This window comes from Trachemys scripta, chromosome 6 (assembly GCF_013100865.1).
Source record: "Trachemys scripta elegans isolate TJP31775 chromosome 6, CAS_Tse_1.0, whole genome shotgun sequence".
NCBI lineage: Eukaryota > Metazoa > Chordata > Testudines > Emydidae > Trachemys > Trachemys scripta.
The window spans coordinates 2,942,979-2,969,180 of NC_048303.1; the positions used below are offsets into that span (position 1 = coordinate 2,942,979).

General features: G+C 45.3%; 1 protein-coding gene across 1 annotated transcript in view; it reads right to left on the minus strand.

Annotated features, from left to right (window-relative positions):
• Positions 1 to 26,202, minus strand: part of DNAI1 (dynein axonemal intermediate chain 1) — a 299,111-nt gene that overhangs the window by 167,691 nt on the left and 105,218 nt on the right. Inside the window, exon 13 of the mRNA XM_034774779.1 lies at positions 24,860 to 25,107. Coding sequence (XP_034630670.1) covers positions 24,860 to 25,107 — 248 coding nt within the window. The remainder of the gene's footprint in view (positions 1 to 24,859; positions 25,108 to 26,202) is intronic.

Sequence of the window (26,202 nt, forward strand, 5' to 3'; positions counted from 1 at the left end):
ATTGTTAAAAAGCAACCTAGTCAGCAAGCTGTAAATTGGCCATTCAGCAAACTCAGCTTGACCAAGACAGGAGGGGAGGGGGTTCTGGGGTGCCACGGAAGGGGCAGCTTGACCCCGCGTCCTTCCCGATAAGAACTATGTTGAAGTTGCTGATACATGCGTTTTAAAAGAGTAGGATGTGCCCCAGGAATGTTTACTGAGGTCTCAAGGCTGCAAGTTCTGGAAAGACCCACACCTGGTTAATCAATAACACTGCTTTACAGCCAAATTGCTTCTGAAATAAATGTAGTCAAACTTTACTAATTTTGGGTCACTGAGAACGAAAGTGATTCTTAACATTGTTGATTGGCTCTAGTTTTCAAGATATGCTATTGGGTCAGTATATACGACCCTTGACTTGGGAATGGCGGAGGATAAGTGAGTTATAAAGGGAAGGGATCTCAATTGAAACCAGAAATGACTAAACTACATCTTTGACTGGATCTATGAATAAATCTATGCCTGGGTTTGGACAGTACTTGCTTTTTAGGCAAAACAATGAATCATGCAATCTGAAGCTGGTATTGCGTCATACATGATATGAATTGCATCATGTTATTCCTAGAAGTCATGGATGATGCAATCATAACGAAGCTTACATCACTCTGCTGAACAAATTGCCCTATATCAGCTCTAGAAATCATACAGTGTCATGCTCTCTTATTTGTCAGTGTTTGATTTTGCAAAGGGACACATTTCTGTTTAACCAGAATGAGCAGAGATGCCTCGTACTTGTGTGAACAGTGCAGATAACTTCTGCTATGTTTGTGGTGAAGTGACTTTTGCATCACAAAAGCGCAGTATAACCACTATGGTTAAGAAAACCTATCACCTTTATTTTGGCTGCAAAATTGGAGATCAGGACAAGAGGTGGGCCCCACACATATGCTGCAACACTTGTGCAACAAATCTTCGTCAGTGGTTGAACAGGAAAAGGAAATCTATGCCTTTTGCAGTGCCAATGATTTGGAGAGAGCCAATAGATCATACCAGCAATTGTTACTTCTGCATGGTGCCTCCAGTTGGGAAAGGTGTGTCAAAGAAGAAAAAGTGGACTGTGCATTATCCAAACATTCCATCAGCTATATGCCCAGTACCCCATGGAAAAGGACTGCCGGTTCCTGATGCACCAGAATCATTCTCACTTGAGTCAGACAAGGAAGAGGAAGAGGATGAAACTTCTGATCCTGAACCATCAATGTCACAGAACCCACATTGTCTCCCATCCTCCTCCTCTGAACCACATCTCATAACACAAGGTGAACTGAATGACCTTGTCAGGGATTTGGAACTACCCAAGAGTAAGGCAGAGCTGTTGGGCTTCAGACTACAGCAGTGGAATCTCCTGGCAGGTGATGTTAGGGTTTCCATGTTCCGTGACCGTCAAAAGGATCTTGTCCCATTCTTCTTCATGGAAGGTGATCTTGTAGCCTGCAACAACATCGATGGTGTAATGGCAGCCCTCAACATCGTTCATGATCCAGATGAGTTGAGACTGTTCATTGATTCATCGAAGACGAGTCTTAAAGCTGTTTTACTGCATAATGGCAATGTTTTGCCATCAATTCCAGTTGGTCATGCAGTCCATATGAAGGAAACCTATGACAACATGAAACAACTTTTGAGGTGCATAAACTATGACCAACATCAGTGGCAGCTTTGTGGCGATTTGAAGGTTGTTGCTCTCTTGCTTGGTCTGCAGACTGGATACACAAAGTACTGCTGTTTTCTCTGTGAATGGGATAGTCGTGCAAGAGATTCCCACTACATCAAGAAAGATTGGCCACTCCGACAGTCATTGGAGCCTGGGAGGAAAAGTGTTCAGCATCCACCACTTGTTGAATCAAGGAAGATTTTGTTACCACCCTTACACATCAAGCTGGGTCTGATGAAGAACTTTGTCAAGGCCATTGACAAAACACAAGCAGCTTTCAAGTACCTCCTTGGAAAATTTCCAAGGTTAAGTGAAGCTAAGATAAAGGAAGGTGTCTTTGTTGGTCCTCAGATTCGTGAACTTCTTTGAGATGATGCATTTGACCATGCACTGCGTGGCAAGGAAAAGACGGCATGGAAAGCCTTCCAGTTAGTGGCAATAAATTTTCTCGGAAACAACAAGGCAGACAACTACAGGTTGTTGGTGGAAAACCTCCTCAAGGCATACAAAAGCCTTAGTTGCAACATGTCACTAAAGATACATTTTTTGCACTCTCATCTAGATTTTTTTCCACCGAACTGCGGAGCAGTGAGCGACGAGCACGGCGAGCGATTTCACCAGGACATTGCAACAATGGAGAAACGCTATCAGGGCAAATGGAGCCCATCAATGCTTGCAGACTATTGCTGGACAGTGACAAGAGATGCTCCATTTAATGAATACAAGAGACAAGCCAAGAAGCGCCGAGTAGACACTGTGTCTATGTACATAATAGTTTTTTGCCTTTTGTTTCATAATAAATTTTATTTCTATAACCCTTTTGCTGATTTTTAAAGTGTTACATAAACAGGACAGGTGAAATATTATCATGTAAAGCAACCATAAACACATGAAAAGACCTAGGTTTACAATTTATGATTAAAACTCTACTATCTACACAATATACATAGACATAAAATGTAAAAACTTAAATATCTTAGAAACAGTAGCCAATCAGTTGTTTTTAATTGTCATATTTGAATTCAGCACATCAAAATACATAATAAATAGCACATTTTATCTCTGAAGCAGACGACTTCTCAAAAATCAGAAGGAACCTCTTGCTTGAAACTGCTTACTTAACAAGGTTTCTTTAAGGGACATGTCATTTTATTACTAATGTATAAATAAGGGGACTCGTTTGGGGACTGGGCTCTCCCTCTGGACGCATCTTGTGGTCCCCACTGGCAGACGGGCTGCCTCTGTGCCACTCGAGAGCCACACTCAGCGTTGGTAATTATCAAGGTTTGGGGGTGTGTTACTAATCTTGTTGTGGACGTGTGTAAGTGCTTGAGACCAAGTAAAGTTTAGCTTTAAGTGAAAGCACTCTTGTGTTGTCCTGTTTGTGCCAGCCATCTATCGGTCGGATGGCCGTGTCTCCCCTGATTCATTTCCTGACACCTCCTCGCACAGAGTAAAGTTACCAAGAGCTTTGTGTTGAAAGAACCCCGGGTAACACCCCCTCCCCCCCGGCAGTGCACTGACCCTGCGATCCAATCCATACAGACAGAGCCCTGCACCCATGTGAGGCTCTGTTGATTTCAATGGAACTCCACGTGGGTAACCTTTTACACCCCCACAGAATCCAGCTGAAGTCAATGGGAGGCAGGCATCCGCCTGTACAGCTCAAAAGGACGGGGGCCTAAGGGATCGAGAAGAAAGCGTTGGTGTTTTAGAGCTGCTTGAACAATCAGGTGCTTTGCTTAGAGGCTCCCCAGGATATGGCCTGTGCTGTCTACGTCTCTACAGCACCTACCAGCAGGAGGTTTTGGACACGACCACAATTAAATTGTGGAAAAATTCTAGCGCTAGATTCACAAAAGGAGTTAGACGCCTAATTGCCACTTCAGGTGCCTAAATCCCAGAATCAGTCCCCACAAAACCCCCGCTCAGCTGCCCCCAAACACTGTAGGTGTCTAAACTCCCTTAGTGCCTGAATTTTTGCAGCAAAGGTTCTGCAGGTGCCTATGTTTCTGCTTCTGTGCATGTACACTGAAACCCCACACCAGTCACCTGGGCAGCTAAACCACAGAGCGATGCACAGTCCAGGAGAACACAGGCATTCCTCTGCTCGGCTCACCTGCTGGGCCTGGTCCAGTAGGCGTGCTCTAAACAAGCTTACCAGACTGGGTCCTGCACAAGAGCTCACGGAAAACAGCTGGAGGGGAGGAGCTCCCTCATCACTTGTAGCCCAAGGATTAGCATCCTCACCAGCCCGTGCTCACTATTCAAATGTCCCATGATGCACAAACACCACTGCTGATTTATCTGGAGCTTTTCCTTGCGTTACTGCTCTTGCTCTACCGGTAGCTGGATGGGAGGGCTTCAGCGCCTGGACCCCTTTGCAAGCATTAAGTTCAAGTAAAGAAATACATTTAAGAATCAAGACATCTTTCAATGTATTGCAGGAGGGATCAGATGCCAGAGTATAAATAAATTGCTGTTGATGGGCTGGCTGCAGATCCTGTTGAAGTCAATGAAAACAGGATGGGGCCCTGTGTGTTGTCTATTGGGACATTTATACTCAAGGAATGAGATTCAGCCCTGTGCAGAGGGCCAGCAGGGGGACTCAAGGGGCGTAAGTGGTGCCTAGGCCTTGCTCTAGAGTCTAGAGGAAATTTCACCCTTCAAAAAAGAAAGGGTAAATTCTTTCTACTACTTCAGAGCATTTATCTGCCTCCTAAGAAGATTTGCCTTTTGAATGTGACTGCTCAGTGACAGAGATTAGAACAAGGAGAAATGTTTTGAGATTTATGAGAGACATTTCAGTGAGCCCAAAAGCACCAAGATTGATCCAATTTTCTGATCCTGAAATCCAATAAGACTGAAGAGTAAAGGATGACCTGTCACAACATCGGCCCACTTATAGTTCTGGGGGCATCTATCAGCAAAGCCTGGGCACAATAACTTACAAAGACTGTTCCTATGATTTCAATGGTGTATTTGTCTCTGTCCGAGTACCACACTACATCTATTTCTCTGAACATAATGCATTAAAAATGAATCTGATTATCGCAGAGCATACTAAATACTTCATGTACGACAATCTATTTATGTGGCATCTATTTCCAAAAAGGAAGCTGTATTCTCAATATTGTAATTATGGGTACCTGGTTTTTTTGGCATTGCTCCCTTGGGGAAAAAAGTGTTGCTCCTATACAAAAAAAGGTTTCAGAGTAGCAGCCGTGTTAGTCTGTATCCGCAAAAAGAACAGGAGGACTTGTGGCACCTTAGAGACTAACAAATTTATTAGAGCATAAGCTTTCGTGGACTACAGCCCACTTCTTCGGATGCATATAGAATGGAACATATATTGAGGAGATATATATACACACATACAGAGAGCATAAACAGGTGGGAGTTGTCTTACCAACTCTGAGAGGCCAATTAAGTAAGAGAAAAAAAACTTTTGAAGTGATAATCAAGCTAGCCCAGTACAGACAGTTTGATAAGAAGTGTGAGAATACTTACAAGGGGAGATAGATTCAATATTTGTAATGGCTCAGCCATTCCCAGTCCTTATTCAATCCTTTGTTGATTGTGTCTAGTTTGCATATCAATTCCAGCTCAGCAGTCTCCCGTTGGAGTCTGTTTTTGAAGTTTTTCTGTTGTAAGATAGCCACCCGCAGGTCTGTCACTGAATGACCAGACAGGTTAAAGTGTTCTCCCACTGGTTTTTGAGTATTATGATTCCTGATGTCAGATTTGTGTCCATTAATTCTTTTGCGTAGAGACTGTCCGGTTTGGCCAATGTACATGGCAGAGGGGCATTGCTGGCACATGATGGCATATATCACATTGGTAGATGTGCAGGTGAACGAGCCCCTGATGGTATGGTAGATGTCTAAGCAAGAGACTCACTGAAGAGAAATTAATCCTCTAGTGAAAAACACACTGTTCTGAGGAACTAAAAATGAAAGTTGAGGAAATCCATTTCAGCATATTTTGATATGCTCCCTATATGGCCATGGCATGTGATTGAAAACTGAGTAGCAGGCTCATAACTCTCTTGGACCAGAAGGGCTATCGTATGAGCAGCAACTATTACAGGTCACAGGCAGTATGTGCCAGCACTGCTCTGTTCTATCTTGCATAAATGGAATTGCACAATATGATATACCCAAAAATAAAAGTGCTAATTACGTTAGAGTCACTTCTTTTCAATGGTATATACCGACAGCGCTGTTTTGCAAGGCATCAAAATTGCTGAGAGCATCCATTTCAGATCCATCTACCTAGGGCAGCACCCGTTGATGACAATGGTTGTCAGCGTTGGATACTCCCTTGGTCAGACCCCTTCATCTGATGCTAAGGGCTGGTCTACACTGGGGTGGGGTGGAATCGATCTAAGATACGCAACTTCAGCTATGCTATTTGCGTAGCTGAAGTTGAAGTATCTTAGTTCAACTTACCTGGATGTCGTCACGGCGGCAAGTCGACTGCCGGGGCTCCCCCATCGACTCCGCTTACTCCTCCTGCCGAGGTGGAGTACAGGTGTCGATTCGGGGATTTATCGCATCTAGATGAGACGCGATAAATCGATCCCCGATAGATCGATTACTACCCGCCGATCCGGCGGGTAGTGTAGATGTGGCCTAAGGAAGATGAGCCAGATCTATTGTCAACACTGTTATCGGAAGTGTGATTGAGAGTATGTTCTACCCGGTCTCGGTCATGCTCTCCGTAATGGTTGCTTCATGTATGCTAGCTGCTAAGCTGTTCTCTGAATTAGTGAAGGGGTGGCAAGGCAAGCTGGCTGCTGACAGCTTTACAAAAAAAATAAAAAATCAGGCCCTAGGTATCTAAAGTTAGGCACCTAAAATGGAGATACCCCAAATTAAAGGCTGCTTTTGAAAATGGAGCCTAAACTTTAACTTATCGTCATATAACAAGCTCTTCTTCATTTGTCCAACCCATTGAGGTAATCACCCCATCCCCTTAACTCATGTACACCTTCTTCAACCCATCGCCTCCTCAGAGGCCTGGGAAAACAGATAAGCCTTTAAAGCCAATTGACTCAAATCGAAGTAAGGGAAGCAACATCCTGAGTCGAGATCGTCTCATAGAAAATACCTGCCACCAAAGTACTACTGCCGTTCACTCCAGAGTCTCAGTGCAGGATCACACTGGGAGAAAATGGTTTCTAAGGTAGCCAAAACGAAAAACATTTAGAATTTACAGATCAAAAACAACTTGAATTGTATCTGGACGTAAAGTGCAGATACAGAGCACAGATGTGTTGTGCTCCTTACAAGAATCAGCACTAACGACTTGTCTACATGGGGCTGCTCAGAAAAGTTAACCTGAATTAACTTTTCAAGTGGTTTAGTTAAACCAAATTAAGGCCACTTTAATTCTGAAAAAGAGCACCCACATAGGGGTTGAATGAATCCACTTTAAATTCACAGCTTTAGTTAATTCAGATTGACTTTTCTAAGTGTCCCTGTGTAGACAAGCTGGTCTACACTGAAAAGTTAGGTCTACCCAGCTACACTGGCTTAATGTAGTTAAGCTACACTAAGGACTTGGCTTGCGAGTTACAGCGCAATAAAAGAGCCCTGGGCACCATAGCTCACTCCCTGTCCACACTGGCAAGGCACGTAGAGTGCTCTGACTCCGTGGCTACAGCGCTGCTGGTATTCCACCTCAGTGAGAGGAATAACGTTTGCTGTGCCCCCGCTGTAGCACTGTGGCACCAGTGTGAACGAGGTGTTGCCTTACTGCGCTCTGATTGACCTCCGGACACGTCCCATAATCCCCTTAAGTCAAGTGGTCACTCTTGTCATTGTTTTGAACTCCTGTAGGAATGCGGAAATGCCCTTTCAAAGCTCCGTTTCTGATAGCCGGCATGCAAGCCATTACTGTGGAATGCTGTGTGTGAGAGAGAGAGAGGCGAGGGGGAGGAGGAGGTCTGCTGCTGTCTGAACTTACAAGACAGCATGCAGACATGCTCTCAGCCCCCCAAAAACCCACTCTCTCCCCCACACATACACACAACACACTCCCTGTCACACTCCACCCCACCCACCCCCATTTGAAAAGCGCATTGCAGTCACTTGCACGCTGGGATCGCTGCCCATAATGCACCGTTCCCAATGCCACTGCAAGTGCCACAAATGTGGCCATGCCAGTGCACAGGCAGCTGTCAGTGTGGACAGACTGCAGCGCTTTCCCTACTGCGCTCTCCAAAGGCGGGTTTACCTCACAGCGCTCTACATCTGCAAGTGTAGCCATACCCTAGCTCCCAATTTAGACAGCGCTAGTTCAATGGAAGAATTCTTCCATTAACCTAACTACCGCCTCTCGGGGAGATGGATTAACTACAGTGACAGGAAAACCCCTCCCATACCACAGTGAGTATCTACAATGAAGTGCTCCAGTGGCGCAGTTGCAGTGCTGCTGTAGTGTTTTAAGTGTAGCCCTGGCCCGAGCGAGGGAGCAGCCGCATTACACACTAGCTGAAGTTTCACCGAGTCTCCAGACGCAGTCCTAGCCATGTGTCCACAGTACGTAGTCCAATCTGGAGCTGACCAGCCGATCAATTTCCTTCCATTATTCCAAGCTGTAACCCCTTGCCCCACCTTATACAACATCGCACCGGCACTGGTGTTTGCACACTTTGAATACTGTTGGGCCAAACTCTGCAGATGGAGGGCCAAATTCTGTCCTCAGATGAGCACCAGAGCCTCCCACTGAATTTTGGAAAGCAGAATTTGGCACTTAGCTCTTTTAATCTTCCTTCATAACTCAATCCCTCCAACACCTTCACTGTTTTTGGCAGGGGGAGGAGGTGTTGCTGCTCCCGGAATCCCATAAACTTTTGCCAGTTTCATTTGCCAGTTTCATGATGATACTTCATGATACTTGAACAGAATTGCCTGTCTGTCCTCTCTTTTACCGGGGTTTTGTGAACATGAGATAAGTTTCCTTTCATTAGCCATATCCATGCTGGGTGTGTCATGGCAATCATTTTACCAGCATACACGGTGTCTAGGTATGTGCGGAGAACTTAATTCCTTATATATGTGATAATGATCCAGTATTTTGGCAGCATGATAATATACACAAAGGTTCACTTACGACATAGGTAACAAGGAAGAACCACATTTGAAGTGTTTGCACAATTCTTTGCTACCAAATACAAAAAAATTTGCCTCCTGAGATAAAAATTACTATAATTTGCTGTAAACAACACATCCATTTAGTACAAATTTTGTCAAGGATTTATTGCTTTTTTCCCTTATTTATGTAAATAGACACAAGTATTTTTACAGTAATTCATAATAAAAACAATGTCTGGTTTGCGGCAGAGAGAAGAAATGGAGAAATTTGTATGGTGTCCTCTCCAAATCTTTCACCCTTTAAAATGATTTGGGAGTTCATTTTTGTATCTTTTAAAACTTCCCCTTGTTTTCAACCCAGACAGCTCGTGAGAACTTAAGAGTGAAATTGCCTAAAACCTGTCCGTAAACAAAACCAAAACTGAACAGGAAGCTCAAAGAAATGCAAAGTTTAGAGTAAATAGGTAAAATAAATGCACAAGAGTCAATGAGATTTTTAAAATTATTCAGCATTACTGAGTAAGATGTTATTAGTAACAGAAGCAAGGAAACATGTTTGTTTTTTCTTTTTAATGTTCGCTTTAACCTATTTTTGTGCAATGCATAAATAGCCTGTGGAACTCATTGCCACAAGGTGCAGTTGAGGCAAGAGCTTACCAGAATTCCAAAAGGATTGAATATTTATACAGATAATGACAATATATAAAGTTACACTTGATGAGATAAAAGGAAAATAAAGGGTATAAACCTTCATCCTCACCAAGGTTAGCATGTCACTTCCCCTATAAACAGATTATTCTCTAATCTATTACAAGGATACTAGCACCTTCCTCTGAAGAAGCTGCTATTGGGTACTTCTGGAGACAGGATACCAGACTAGGTGGACCACTTGTCTGAACGGGTATGAAAATTCCTATCATCCGGACAGTGTCCCTTTACAAGAAATGGTGAGCAAGTTTAGCATTTGTTAAATGTAAGGATGTTTGCCGCTAGCTTCATTAAAACATAATTGGCCACATTTTTCCCTGGTATGTCTGACTTCAATCCTTTGCAGGCAGCCACTGTAATACTTCCCCTCCACAGTTCTGCCAATGCCCCTCAATCTCTGAGGAGAATACCTGTTATTACAGGCATGAACCCCTCTTGCAGAATCTTGCGATCATGACAAACCGTGTGGCATGCCTCTTGACCTGCCAAGGCCCTAAATGTCAGACAATGCGTGACAGACACACACTGAGGAAAACCAAGATTATTCATGCAGGAAATCTAAAATGCTGTGCAATTCCTTCCTATGATATCAATAACTGTTCTCTATATGCTCAGCTTCATAGGTCTTTATTTCTGCTGTAAATAATTTTCAGCAGGAGAAGCGAGGGGGTACCAAATTTAGGTTAAGTTTGGGACTAAAATGAGGGACATCCCCTCTCTATGAGACATATGTTCCACGGTGGGTTTGGGATAAAAGAAAAGGCTGTGATGAGACCAGATGTCTCATTTTGACTCGGAAGCTAAGGAAGGACTTTAAATTGCTGTGATAGTTCATTGAAGATTTCAAATCCCACAACATTAGGTCACAATATCTCATTAAGTCAGAGGGAGATGGCTGGGGTCACATCATTACTCAGAGTATCATCCCCACTACTACATGTGGTTTTGGCAGTAGAAACCCTGTCAGGTCATGGTACAGGCAGTACGAACAAAAGCGGATGAAAACCAGGTATTGGCCATGAAACCTCTGCAATAAAACTGACTTGAATTTGTTCTCAGGTCCCTAATGGAAATCTAATATTTTTAAGCTACCTCATTCTTTGTCCCCACCGTTGGGCCTCAGAAAATAAATCGTTTCCTAGCTTCAGAAATGGATGTTTTATCCAATTTAAAATTTGGTTTCACCTAGCAGGAATTGCCTCATATCATGTTTAACCACATTGTGACTGCTTTGTTCACTCACTAGACTAGACTTCAATAGTCTTCTTTGTACAGTAAATATGTCTTATGACTCTGAATGGAGACTGATGGAGCAATGCATATATAAATAATTAATCTGATTTACATAAAAACTCCAAAAACATATGCAATAGAAAAATATTCTTACAGTGAAAATCTAGATACCCTTTTAAATGCAAATGTTTTCATCTATGACATTAATCCGCAGATGAGAGAACAGATTGGCAGAGCAGAATTCTCGGATGCGCTGCCGTCGTTTATCGAAGCACACACTGATGGTTTACTGTAAAATTATGAGACATGACAGAATGGATCCGCTCAGTGCATTTATAAAGTAAACATTCCCCCACCTCAGTAACCATTCAATAGAGGCTGTCTGCTGTGAATGCCTCTTCCACTACGTGAACCAGTAATATTTAAATGTCTGTTTATACTGTCTGCTTTAGGGAGAAAAAGCTTAAGACTCCAGAATTTAGTTACCTTTCCTCTCTGCTTCTTGATGAACGTACAAACATCCAAAGGTCCCATTACTTCTCAGTCTACTTGTGCTTTCTTCATCTGTCTGGCAGGTTTAATACATCCCTTTGAGGTCCAAAGGTCCAATGCTATCTAAAGTATGTTTAGGAACTCACTCAAATATCTTGTCCTTAACAGATGTCCTTTGCATCCATGGCTTTTCTTTTAATAAACATCCCAGATAAAGAGGGCCAGGGTAGCTCATGGGGTTGGTAAGGGGACACGAGAGCACCTGGCCTTTGGAGAGAGGTGTGAATTGGTGCAGTGGGCATGTAGGGTTGCCCACAGTAATCGCCACTGGGACCCCGCACACACACACATGCACCCCAACCCCTGGGTCCAGCCTGGAGCCCCCTCCTACATCCCAAACCTCTCATCCCCCACCCCACCCAGAGCCTGCACCCCCGGCCCAGAGTCCATAGCCCCTCCCCTAGCCCGGTGAAAGTGAGTGAGGATGGGGTACAGTGAGCAATGGAGGGAGGGGGGAATGGAACAAGTGGGGGATGGGGCCTCTGAGAAGGGGCAGAGCATGGGCATGGGTGTTCAGTGTGGTGTGATTAGAAAGTTGGCAACCCTAGAACTAGGAGGGAGAGATTTTCAGCATGCTGCTTTGCTAGCCCGAGGTACCACCTATGGAGGAGCAGACAAGGAGCAGGAGCTGAGAATGAAGAGGGACCACTGTCTCCCAGCGAGTGGGAGATCTGTCACCAGCTCTCTGACTGAGGCTGTCAGTTGTTTGGTTGCTGGGCATGGAGCTCTTTGAAGGCTTTATTCTCGTGTAGAGGCAGCCAGTGTTTTCTCCTTTCTCAACTGGTGTCAGATGGCAGCCCCTGGCATGGACGCTAACTTACAAATGCCTCCGCTGGTTTCAGTAGCGTCAGGCAGCAAAAAGGCTCTGCTACAAGCCTTTCTCCTGTTTGCTTCTCTGCAGCTCTTGCAAGCTCTCTTTGCAAGCCAGCAAGAGACGTAGCACAGAACTCTGCTATGCCATCTCAACCACGGCCAAGGCGGGGTGCTTTAAAGAGGACACCAGTACTGAGATTGTTCCAGTGGGTTATTTTGAGGACCCAGTGTGGAGTAAATGGCATTGTCACTGTTAGCGTGAGGAGAACGTTCCTTCAAAGAACATTTCTCTCTCTCAGCGGTAGCACCAGTGGATTCTTCACTGGCTGCATCGTTCTGGGAGTCACAGGGACTGATCCTCCTCTCTCGCACCTCAGGAGTATCTCCACTAAAACCAAGTGTAATGGTCCTCACTCAGGGTCTGGTTGGGGAGCATGGCCTAGTGGCCATGGCTGCAACCCCTGGCTGCCTGTGGGGAGGGGAGCCCAGGCCCTCCACTCCATCAGGCTCCAACCCAGGGCCCTTTGGGTTACCAGTGGTCTGGCCACCAAGGCTGCTTAAGGCTGTCCTCCCTGGGCCTCTTCCGCTCATCCTGCCCCAGCTTAGTCCACTTGGTGGGGAAATCCAAATCAAAAGAAATAAGAGGGAGTTACCAGTGGCCAAGGTCCACAGGATACTTCCCTCTCTGGTTGTCTCTGGGGTGGGTCCTCCCTTTCCTCAGGGAGGGCCCCTTTGGGGTAGCTGTGTCAGAGTCTTTAGGCTTCCCGCTGCGCTGCTGGAGCTGTGGGCTGCTAGTCTGCTCACCTCCAACTCTACCACCCAAATGAGCAATTCCCTGCCTTTTAATTCCTCCAACAGATGCAGCATTTGCTGCAGGTGTGGCAGGGCAGGGTTGGCTGAGCCCAAAATAATCAGAGAATCACAGAATATCAGGGTTGGAAGGGACCTCAGGAGGTCATCTAGTCCATCCCCCTGCTCAAAGCAGGACCAATCCCCAACTAAATCATCCAAGTCAGGGCTTCGTCAAGCTTGACATTAAAAACCTCTAAGGATGGAGATTCCACCACCTCCCTAGGTAACCCGTTCCAGTGCCCATAACCCCTTGTTGCCCTGTTTGATGTTTGTACATCCCATCATACCAAGTAATGACGGTATAAGACCCACAGAAGCTAGAGCAGAATCAGCCCCACAGCATGGGTATATTCACATGCAGCACATACATTTTTGATGGAAAAGGACAGGAATTATGGGCGGTGGATGGGCCCCCACTTCGGGGAGCCTAGCCCCGCGGCCCCACCCCTTCCGCACGAGGCCCCACTCCCTGCGGCAGGAGCCCTGAGTCCCCCTGTACAGCCGCTCTCCCGTGGCCGAGAAGCCCTGGGCTGGACAGAACCCTGAGCTGCCCCCCCACTGCCAGAGGAGCCCTGGGCTGGCCCCCGATGGCCGACCGACCCGAGCCCTGGCCAAGAAGCCCTAACGGTGCCAGCCAGATGGCTGACTCCAGCGTAGGGCCTGCCCAAGCAGCCCCAGCCAGCTGATCCCAGCTCCAGCTGCCGGCCAACCCCAGCCACGCTGGCCAGCCTGCTGACCCCAGCCCTGGGCCAGAGAATGGGAAACCCACACCCCTGCCTCCCTCCACCAGCAGAAGAACACTGATCTTTTTCTATATGCCAGGCAGGTTCTGGGGCAGCTGAGGAGGTAGTATCCGCTACTCAGATTCCTGGGTTCATCAGTCATCTCTCTGGAGTTCAGGGAGATCCTGATGAGCCAGGAAGCTGCATAGCAGATACTTCCGCCTCAGCGGCCCTGGAATCTGCATAGCACATAATAATAAGCAAAAACCAGCAACCCGGCATCCCCCGGCAGCGGTTCCAGCCTATTACGCCTGCCACCCATGGCAGTAACGAAACAGTGCTCTCTCTCTGACAGAGAACGTAGCTTTCAGGCCAGTGAGACTAGACTAAGGGCTGGTCTACACTGCGGGGGGGGATCGATCCAAGATACGCAACTTCAGCTACGCAAATAGCGTAGCTGAAGTCGAAGTATCTTGGATCGAATTACCTGGGGTCCACATGGCGCGGGATCGACAGCCGCGGCTCCCCCGTCGACTGCGCTACCGCCGCTCACTCTGGTGGACTTCCGGAGTCGACGGTGAGCGCGTTCGGGGATCGATATAGCGCGTCTTAACGAGACGCACTATATCGATCCCGGATAAATCGATTGCTACCCGCCGATACGGGGGGTAGTGAAGACGTACCCTAAGACACAGGGAAGTTGCACTGAATTGAATAGAGAGAATCAGGGTGACATTCACCCCTCTGCAAACAGCAAGCCCTTAAGCTTGTGAAACTGAGATTTATCTAAGGGAAGCAATGGCTCAGCTATAAACAGAGCGAGGTAAGGCAGACCCCACTTTCAGTTTGTTTTCTTCCTGCTGGGATTTGGATGTTCTGGTTTGTGAGTTCACAGTGTATTACTAAGAGCCTATTTGCTTATCCCCTCCTAGCACACAGCACTTCCTATTGTATTGCCTTGGCTTATTAGTAGCCATGGAGCAGGAACAGCAAGGAAACTGGAAACTAGGTTCTCACTTATTTGTCCTTATCAATGGTTGGGGCACTTATGGCATCCTAGATATGATATGCGGCTAACAACCCCTGCAACAGAGGCCAGCACTGCTCTTATGTATTTAACCAATTGCAATTCCTGGCTCACTCGCCCAATTCTGACTCTGCTCAATGAACAGGAGGTCCAATTTACAGGCCAAATATTAAGTTTCACCCTCTGTGTGTAGGGACTGCAAACGGCGCACGGCGGGACGGCTTGCATCCAAATCCCGGGGATGGCTGGTGCTAGGGAAATCAGAGGCGGGGTCTGTAATAGGTTTGACACAAAGCCCCCACCGTAGCAGAGCCCTACCGATTGCATTACCAGCCGGGGGAGTCGGTGGTTGGCCTGCCAGGTGCCGAGTCGTGCCTCCTGCCCAACACTGAGTGGAGGCTGTTCAGCACCTCGCCGGATTCTGGCCTGGCAAAGGTTGTCTTGAGGTTAGAGAGAGGTTGGGGGTGCAGCTCCACTAGCACCCACAGACTGTGTGGAGGCTTACACCAGTTGAGGATCTGGCCCAGCCAGTTCTGTTTTGGTCTTGTATCTAGAAAGCACTGCACGCAGGTCGCACTCCCATCTTATTGGTAATACACACACCTGCGCGCTCTGGGTAAAGTTCAAACTTAACCCCTGCCAGAGGGTTCTTTTATTAATTTTATATAACTAAGTATCTGCCAAAGCTTGCACTTAGCTGTGTTCCCCGCAGGATTCCTCTGTCCCTGCCTCGACTTCCCTCTCTCAGAGAAACACGCAAACCTTTTTGCGTCCTAGGTTGGTGCTTTTAAGACCCACCTGGTCTGACTGCCAGCATGACTCAGGAGAATCTCTATGCAAGCTCCTAGAATCTGACCCCCTATATCCACTTCCAGAGTTTTAGATAGGAGCGGTCCTAAAGTCAGGATTCCAAACATCCTTCCTTATAATCAAATGAATGAGTCGCCTCTTCCCCTGTTACCTTAAACTTTCAGGCTGAAATTTTCCAGCCTCTCAATCCCTGAAGGGGCTTTGAAAATCAGAGCCTCAAGAAATAATTTTACTACCACTACTAAGGGAAGGGGCAAAGCTTACACCTAGAACATGGACATTAATAAAGAAACCCAAGCCTGAAAAAGCCACAATCTGATAATTATCTGTACTTTACATCTTAAGTCAGAATGGAGAGAGAGACAAAGCAGCACAAAACAAAAATCTATTGATCTAGCAGCAGCCAGACCAGAAGGACAGAAAGCCCAGCATTCGTATGCAAGTACAGAGGGAAAAAACCCATCAGAGCAGAACTCCCTTTTCAGATAAACGTTACATGATGTTCCAGGAAGGCTTATGGTGCTTTACAAGAGAATTCAGACCGGACAGAAGATGTATCCAAGTTGTGGTTTAAAAAAAAGCTACTGGACTAAGTATAAAATCTAAATCTTCAGGAGCTACAGCCTCACACTGCCTTGATAAAATACAACAGCCGAGCTAAAGATCAGAGAACCTGTTCATTAGCAGCAAAGACACTTAGGAAAAACTTCTGGCACTTTACCTCATTTAACCTTAAAGTGAAATGGGTCCAAAAGTTCCTTAAGAGAAGAAAATTTTGAAATCAAAATGCTGCAAAGATTTTCTCGAAAGGTTCTATCTATTCATGTCCAACATTTTGTGTCATCTCTGGTTGGCTAGGACACGTTATCCCAACGTGGTGAATGATTAACTCATACTCCTTCGGCACCTCGCGGCTGGGCTATAGCAATGTGATACCTGGGCATGAAGCCTTCTGTGCTTAGGGAACTCCACCTGTACAGGATGTTGCAGTGCATCTCCTCAGCAACCCAGTGAACACATCACACCTGTCCTTTGCTCTCTACACTGGCTTCCCATAGAACATTAAGTTCAAAGTCTCAGTCCTTATCTTCAAAGTGCTCCATGTCCTAGGCTCAGGATATTTAAAAGATAGACTAAAGCGCTGGGATGGTCAACAACTTCACTCCTCTGGCCCAGCAGAATGCTCTACAACAAGGTAACGCTCATCTGTGTGGGAGACAGAACTTTCTCAGGGGCTGGTCTGAGACTGTGGCATCACCTCTCTGAGGACCATCCCAATCCTCCCTCCCTTATGCGCCAAGACCTGCCTTTTCTAACATAGACATACAGCTATGTGTGTGTGTATGTGTGTTTGTGTGTATACCTTCAAAACCAAAACGCTCTCCTGTACACATTCTCTCTCAGTTATGTTGCTTAATGCACTACTGGAAGGCACTCAGATTCTATGGGGCAGTATAAGAACCTGTATAGAATAGAATAGCTGATTAGTACTGGAGGTAGCACTTACTGTTATGAGTAGTGCTGCTGTGAATGGCTTTAGTGACACAGCCAGTCAACAGGAGAGCCAGGACTTAAACACTGATTTCCTGACACCCAGTCTAGTGCCTTAGCTCCAAGACCATCCTCCTTTAGCACATGAATGCTCTCCTCATTCTTCAGCAGTTTTGTGCACATGCCAGACTGAGTTAAGCAAAATCTCTGTGATGGAATACAGGGGCACTACCTGATCCCCAGCACACAAGGGGTTAACTCCAGCTTCTCTTTCCCCCTCCTTTGACCGGGTGTTCAAGGCTAGGGCTGTAAGAAAAGCTACTGGAGAGAGACAAAGGGAAAGCAGGGCTCCCAGTGGAGGCTCTGAGATGCGTCCTAGTCTGATGTTCTTTTTGCTTATCTCACTCTGACTTGTTTATGTAGACTCTCTCCTGCTCCACAGTCCTTATCGCCTGCTGCTGGCTCTGCTCTGGCATCCCACCTGTTTACATCCACCTATCTGCCAGCTTTACAGCCCACCCAAGAAGTCCTGTCTGCTTGAACCCCACCTCACCGTTTTCCGGCTTTACTGATTTCAGATCTCTCATACTCTCCCCTCCTCTCCAAATTACTGTCTGCACAGGTCTCGTCCTCTGTGGTAAAGACCCCCTAGTAACATTAAGCTAAGTAACACACCTTCTTGTCAACTGTTGGGAATGGGCCACATCCACCCTGATTGAATTGGCCTCGTTAGCACTGACCCCCCACTTGGTAAGGCAACTCCCATCTTTTCGTGTGCTGTATATTTATACCTGCCTACTGTATTTTTCACTCCATGCATCTGATGAAGTAGGTTCTAGCCCACGAAAGCTTATGCCCAAATACATTTGTTAGTCTCTAAGGTGCCACAAGGACTCCCCATTGTTTTTACTAAGCTTTGGGGGTGGCAGTTAAATATATACAAAGGTTACTGTGGCTTGATGTGTCTGCAAAGTAACCAGGGAGACCCTACAAACAGCTCTATTAACTGCAAGTGCGCATGGAGAGAGCTGAGACCGTTCCCAGAATGCTAATCTTTATCTATTCACCTTGCTGCCAACCTTCTAACCTTTCCTTCTTCCCTTCTGTTTTCCCACCAAACTCCTCATTAGCCTGAAGCTGAAGGAGCAAACTGCTCTGCTGCTCATAAACAGAAACCAGCCACAGAGGCCATTTGTACTTTACTGGGTTTTAATGTGACAGATTTAGAAGGAAACTGCCAGTCATCAGAAGGGGAACGGTTACTTGGTGCGACAGTGGGTTATTGATGAAGCACCTATCCTACTCTTAAGCACAGTTAATACAAACAGCACTAAGGAAGGCTGTTGTTGTGCAGCTGTGCTCTATGGGAGGCAGGGGGAGAGAAAAGGGGGACAATGGTACATGCTGATTGTGATCCTGTTTTGTAACTGAACCAATTTATTGACATCAGTGAAATAAGAGTGAACATCTTTATAAATGGGACTGGGAATGGCTTGGTGAGACACAAGATTCATTATAGAATCATGCAAGAACCTAGACAGAGCATAGAAATTAGAGATGCAAAAGCCCTTTTAGATCTCGTTGTCTTTGTCATTGTCACTGTATGAACTTTGGCCCAGAACATCAAAGGTATTTAGGCACCTACTTCCTATTGATTTCAAAGAGAGTTGATGCCTAAATATCATTGAGGATCTGAACTTTTCCCTATAATAGTCTCAAGTGTGTTTTATTTCAGAGTCCTAAAAGATGGGGCTTCCACAATTCCTATGGAGACACTACTGCACAAGCTCCTAAACCTCAGATTTAGGCCATTTTCCCTGTTAAAGTACATATCTTTCCCCTGAAGAGTGGCTGGGCTCCTGTGTTCAGGCTGCCTCATTGAGCCCTGTCATAACTATAAAGGGAAGGGTAACAGCCCTCCTATGTACAATACTATAAAATCCCTCCTGGCCAGAGACTCCAAAATCCTTTTACCTGTAAAGGGTTAAGAAGCTCAGGTAACCTGGCTGACACCTCACCCAAACGACCAATAAGGGGACAAGATACTTTCAAATCTTGGTGGGGGGGAAGGCTTTTGTTTGCGCTCTTTGTTTTGGTGGTGTTTGCTCTTGGGACTAAGAGGGACCAGACATCAATCCATGCTCTCTAAATCTTTCTGAACAAGTCTCTCATATTTCAAACTTGTAAGTAACAGCCAGGCAAGGCGCGTTAGGTTTATCTTTGTTTTCTCAACTTGTAAATGTTCCTTTTGCTAGAGGGTTTACCTTTGTTTGCTATAACTTTGAACCTAAGGCTAGAGGGGGTTCCTCTGGGCTCTTTGAATCTGATTACCCTATAAAGTTATTTTCCATCCTGATTTCACAGAGATGATTTTTACCTTTCTTTCTTTAATTAAAAGCCTTCTTTTTAAGAACCTGGGTGATTTTTCTTGTTTTAAGTTCCAAGGGGGTTGGATCTGGACTCACCAGGAAATTGGTGGCAAAGTCCGTCAAGGCTACCCAGGGAAGGGTTATAGTACTTGGGAGGGAAATAGTCTGGGGGGGAGGTAGACAAAGTTTCCCAAATGACTCATAAATAATTTGGGTGGTGGCAGCAAAACCAAATCTAAGCTGGTAGTTAAGCTTAGAGGTTCTCATGCAGGTCCCCACATCTGTACCCTAGAGTTCAGAGTGAGGAAGGAACCTTAACAAGCCCTCATCAGATTTAATATGTGAAGTAGAAAGGTGGTTTTTCTAACTGGCAGCTCTGGAAACTCAAATTGGGTCCAAAAATTCAGCTGTGTTCTGTCGACCTAGTGAGCCCCCGCTGAGGCATACTATAAACATAGTTGATTGAAGCGTCCACCTTTCTTCGTTATGGGGTCAACATTCTGCAACTGGAACTTGGCTAACAATTGTGTTGATGAGCAAAGTAGTGTCAGAGTCCAACTCCCACAACAGCATGGGCTCTGCATTGTTACCAGGAGTAGTACTAAAACCTTGGTTCTGATGCTAACGTATGATTAGAGCCATACACAGGTGGCAGCCTGGGGGGGCTGCTCAGAGGGCATCTGCAGAGATGATTAGCTCAGCCTACAGAACCTACACCACTTTTGCATCACAGATTTTGCATTTAGGGAGCAGACTGTGGCACTTAACCACTGGCTTGAGTAAAGGGGGATGCATACTCCTTAGAGAGCTTAGGCAAAAACAAGCCCCCTGGAACTAGCCCTGAACTGGATACACACAAGGGTGTTGACCTTTGGAATCATTATTTCCATTTAAATGGGTTTTTTTCCCCCTAATCCTGCTCCAAGGCGCATTTTCTCTTTAGGCATCTGCCCTCCAGTCACGACTCCTGCATACGCTCTCAAGCCAAACAATGACAGGTTTCAGAGTAACAGCCGTGTTTTGATTGAGGAAACTACAATCCATTGGTGATCTTCCAGAAAACACCGTCCTGGCCACTATGGACGTAGAAGCCCTCTACACCAATATTCCACACAAAGATGGACTTCAAGCTATCAGGAACAGTATCCCTGATAATGTCACAGCTAACCTGGTGGCTAAACTTTGTGATTTTGTCCTCACCCACAACTATTTCACATTTGGGGACAATATATACCTTCAAGTCAGTGGCACTGCTATGGGTACCCACATGGCCCCACAATATGCCAACATTTTTATGGCTGACTTAGAACAACGCTTCCTTAGCTCTCGTCCCCTAACGCCCCTACTCTACTTGCGCTACATTGATGACATCTTCATCATCTGGACCCATGGAAAAGAAGCCCTTGAGGAATTTCACCATGATTTCAATAATTTCCATCCCACCATCAACCTCAGCCTAGATCAATCCACACAAGCGGTCCATTTCCTGGACACTACTGTGCTAATAAGCAATGGTCACATCAATACCACCCTATACCGGAAACCTACTGACCGCTACACTTACCTACATGCCTCCAGCTTCCATCCAGGACACACCACACGATCCATTGTCTACAGCCAAGCTCTAAGATATAACCGCATTTGCTCCAATCCCTCGGATAGAGACAAGCACCTACAAGATCTCTATCAAGCATTCTTAAAACTACAATACCCACCTGCTGAAGTGGAAAAAAAAAACAGATTGACAGAGCCAGACGAGTACCCAGAAGTCACCTCCTACAAGACAGGCCCAACAAAGAAAATAACAGAACACCACTAGCTGTCACCTTCAGCCCCCAACTAAAACCTCTCCAGCGCATCATCAGAGATCTACAACCTATCCTGAAAGATGATCCTTTACTCTCACAGATCTTGGGAGACAGACCTGTCCTCGCTTACAGACAACCCCCCAACCTAAAGCAAATACTCACCAGCAACCACACATCACTGAACAAAACCACTAACCCAGGAACCTATCCTTGTAACAAACCCCGATGCCAACTCTGTCCACATATCTATTCAAGTGACATCATCATAGGACCTAATCACATCAGCCATACCATCAGGGGCTCGTTCACCTGCACATCTACTAATGTTATATATGCCATCATGTGCCAGCAATGCCCCTCTGCCATGTACATTGGCCAAACCGGACAGTCTCTATGCAAAAGAATTAATGGACACAAATCTGACATCAGGAATGAAAATACTCAAAAACCAGTGGGAGAACACTTTAACCTGTCTGGTCATTCAGTGACAGACCTGCGGGTGGCTATATTACAACAGAAAAACTTCAAAAACAGACTCCAAAGAGAGACTGCTGAGCTAGAATTGATATGCAAACTAGACACAATCAACTCCGGTTTGAATAAGGACTGGGAATGGCTGAGCCATTACAAACATTGACTCTATCTCCCCTTGTAAGTATTCTCACACTTATTATCAAACTGTCTGTACTGGGCTATCTCGATTATCACTTCAAAAGTTTTTTCCCCACTTACTTAATTGGCTTCTCAGAGCTGGTAAGACAACTCCCACATGCCCTCTGTATGTGTGTATATATATCTCCTCAATATATGGTCCATTCTATATGCATCCGAAGAAGTGGGCTGTAGTCCACGAAAGTTTATGCTCTAATAAATTTGTTAGTCTCTAAGGTGCCACAAGTAAGCCAAACAATCACACCAATAAAGGTGGGTAATTAGTGGCCTTGTCCCTCCCCCACCCAACCCATTCACCTCACATAAGATGTGAGCCTCAAGGTCTAATTAACATTAAATACCATTATCAAACATAGGCAATCTTCTTCTCTCCCTTTTTAACAAAGAGACTAGCAAATTAAACGCAAAAAACTATATTAACCTCCTGTGAATGGGCGATTTTTGCCTTGTGTCTTAGGATAGCAGAAGTTACTGCAACATTGCAAAGTTAGAATCTCAGTGAGTCAGGAGCCAGGATGTATAAGAGATAAGGTTCCAACAGCTGTGTTAATTTGGCTGCACTGCATAGATATTCTATATGTCTATAGGTATGTGTGTTTTCTATCCCTGTTTACGGTGATAAATCAGTGGTCTAGTATGTTATTGGCCTTTGTGACTGAACGTGTAACCTGAACATTACATTGACATAAACCTGAACTTTCTCATTTATATTGGAGTAGCTAGAGCTCAATACATGGAAGAGTCTCTCAATATAAAGGAAGCCATTACTGTACATGCTAGAAATGTAGGGACCTGATGTTAAGCAAGCAAGTCTATATTTTGCCATCTTAAGCAACGGAGTCAGAAAATTTTACCATAGCTTTTTGCATGTAATAATGTGATACGTTAACACTGGCTTTGTTTTATGAAAATGCTTGTGATTCCTACAATAATACTAATTTCCTAAAGACTCAGTGATAAAAATGAGATGAGAGAACTGTCAGACTTTCTATTCTACTCTGAAGAACATTCACTTTCCACTTTCTCCCTCTATTGCTAAAATACCTGCATTGTTTCAAAAAGAAAGAGCCAGTCAGCTCAGAGCAGAGGCTCAGAACGGCGCATCTTAATTTTTTGGCAAAATTTCCCATGACCTTTCTAATGCTTATTTAAAAGTCATGGGCCAAATTCTGCAGTCCCTGCCAAGAGTACTGCCTCAGAAAGGACTGCAGGATTTGGGCCAAAGGGAGAAATGGTACCCAACCTAGCCAAAGGCTTTTTAGGGGAACACGGGTGTCCCTAAATTACACTGGTGAAATGATAGTACCTCTTAGTGCTGAACGAGGATTAAGCAACAAGTGCTTCGCTCAGATCAAAGGACACTTTGTGGCTCCCTTTCTCTCCAATGAGGAGACAACACTGCTGCTGATACATGTCTGCAGTTCAGAGTCTCCCCTCACCTGTGCGCACACAATCCATTCTCCCGATGGCTGTGCAACAGACTAGCACTACACTTGTTTTTATAATGCAGTTACTCAGACTGTCGAGTCCTACTCCAAAAATACAGACACTCTTCAGCAGAGGGGGACATACTGAAATGGCCCTTTGCACTTTGGAAACACGGTAACAAGAAAGCAGGCTGCTGGCGTGTCTCCCCAGCCCAGGAAGGTTAGTCCAGGCCCAAAAGTCTATACAAACCCTTCCTTCAGAGCACAGTTTTAGTCGTCAAATACAAAACTCGTGGTGTAACAAAGTTATTCCTCTGACCAAAGCAGGCAGTGGGGGCCCAGATGCCTTTTCCCTGCCTCTTCCTCACTGCTCCAGGGCCCATCACAGGAGTCAGCTTGCTTCCTGTAGCATTCCTCCAACTGAGTTCTCTCAGCCCTTTATAGGAAGCCTTCATCGGGAGGGATCCTATTCCTGTCAATCATTCTGAGAAGCATATTATTTTACTTTGGCTCAATTGTTGTTGTGGTAACCAGCGAGTTCCAATAGCAGCAGGAAGGAGATGGGGTGGGGAATGTTCTCCCACTCTGTGTGGACTAGGTGCAATGCGTTGCCAAGCGTCAATGGCAAAGGGCCCCCTATAAACTTGTCCAGAGATCACTAAATACATTTGCTGCAGGAACATTTTTTAAGTGACTTTAAAATTCCAAACTTTCTGTATGATGCATTAACTGAAATAATACACGGTAATAATACATAAATGTCACTTGCTGTACAGGAAAACCATGCTCTTTGGGAATACCCTGCAATCAGGTCCCTCGCTTCTTGGACTTTATTCAACGGAAGCCGTTAATAACATGTAACCATTACTGTGGGTTAAATTCTGTCTGGTACATGCCAGAAGACTCAGAGCCAGCAAATTCTAGCATAGGATTGACCACACCCAGCTTGGCCCCAATAAAACATCACCCATTGTTATGGGGCATTGCCTAAAATGAGAGGGCGTGGCCTGCTTGTCGTGATCAATGACCCAGCAAAAACCTTTGTGTTCAGCCCCAAAGCAGTGTATTGTTGGTCTCAGTGAGATCAGTGGCACAACGGGCTGTCACTGGGCTGATCTTGCCAGAATACAACTGTCACTCACTGTTGATTAATCACTCTGTACATCCTGCCCACTTCCTGGTGCCTGCCAGAATCCGGTCCTTTGCCTTTACCTTTAGAAGACAAAAGCCTTACATGCAGGATGTCAGCGTGACATTGCTAATATACAGAGGAGATTGGCTGATCCCAGCAAGAGAAGTCGGTCCTAATCTCAAAGAAAGTCAAAGAAAAGTAATTATTTGATCAAAGTTTCAGTGCCTACTCTGGCTCATTATTTCCTCCAATTCTCTATGGACTTCTTTACATTGCCATAGGCTTTATGACGCTCCCCGAAAGTTACCAATCAGTAGCTAGTATTACCACGCATACAGGGCCAAAGCATACGTCCCTCTATCCCAGGCCTGTCACTGTGCTGTTTGAAGTCGATCGAACTGAACAGCGCTGTAGGTAAAAGGAAATGAAAACCCCTGCTGGGGCACCCACCTGCCACACGGGGTCTGTGTGCTTCCCTGACTTGGCAGAGCTCTTGTAGCCTGGCTGCGAGTGCGACTTTTTCAGGTTGTAGATGGCCACGTTGCCATCGTAGAAGCCCACGACAAGAAGATAGGGATGGTCATTGTGGATGTCGAGGCACATGATGCCGCTCTCGCTGTTGAAGATGTACTCGGGGAAGGAGGGGTTCTTCATGGTGTACAGAAGGAGCATGCCCCGGCTCTGCTTCATGAAGTCATCTAGAGAAAGGAAGATCCACATCATGATGTGAGTGTGACGTTACAGCCCATATTCTTTATGGAAATGTGCTTATGATATGGATATGGCATAACTGAGATCGATTTTATGCAAGATGGGTCTTGTAAGCTATCATCGGAAAGGTTATATTTTACTGAATGCGATTATCCAATTTGTAGGCATGTGTCATTTCTGCATCTACAGTTAGGAATATTGAATATGTCACAATTACAACTTTGTGTGGGAGACACCCACCAGACAACAGTCCATCAGCCTTGATGGGCCATTAGGAATAAACAATAAGACTTTGAAGATATTAATCTCTCTCCTTCCTGAGAGGCATCCTGGGACGTAGCTGTGACAATACTAGGTCAGGTGGTCCTGTCACCTGGTACTAAACACCATCTTGAACTTCTAGTAATTTTCCACTAAAAGGAGGGGGAGGTCAAGACTGGGAAACAAAAGATTCCCGTCTTATGTAAATCTTATTTAAGGCTGGAGAGTAAGGCAAACAGGACTCGTCTCCATTGCCTTCCTGCCCAAGAAGAAAGTCTGCTGAAAGTACCTGAAGAGACAAAGGAACTGAGTGGTGGGAAAGGCAAAGGCTGAGTCCAGACTAAGACAAGAGTCTAGTCTGTAAAGAGAAATAACTGGAACTCTAAGCTACAGAAACTCTGCAACTTGCCTAAAACAACATTTAGGGTGAGAAATTATTTATCAAAACCAGTCTCTTTAAGATCTTAAGCTTAGTATGCATGTTTTGTTGTATTTGCTTGGTAATCTGCTTTGATCTGTTTGCTATCCCTTATAATCATTTAAAATATGCCTTTTATAGTTAATAAACTTGTTTTGTTTATTATTAAACCCAGTTTGTGCAATTTCTAACTGGGGGGGCAAGTTGTGCACATCTTCCTCCACACTGAGGGAGGAGACAAAGTTATGAGCTTACGTTGTACAGATCTCTCTACAGTACAAGACAATACTATCTTGGGTGTTGTCAGGTGTACCTTCCAGAGGGAAGCTGCATTTGAGTGCTGGGTGATTTCCTAGCTGAGTCTTCTCATAGAGAGCTGTTTGCAGTCTCTGTGAGACTCTAC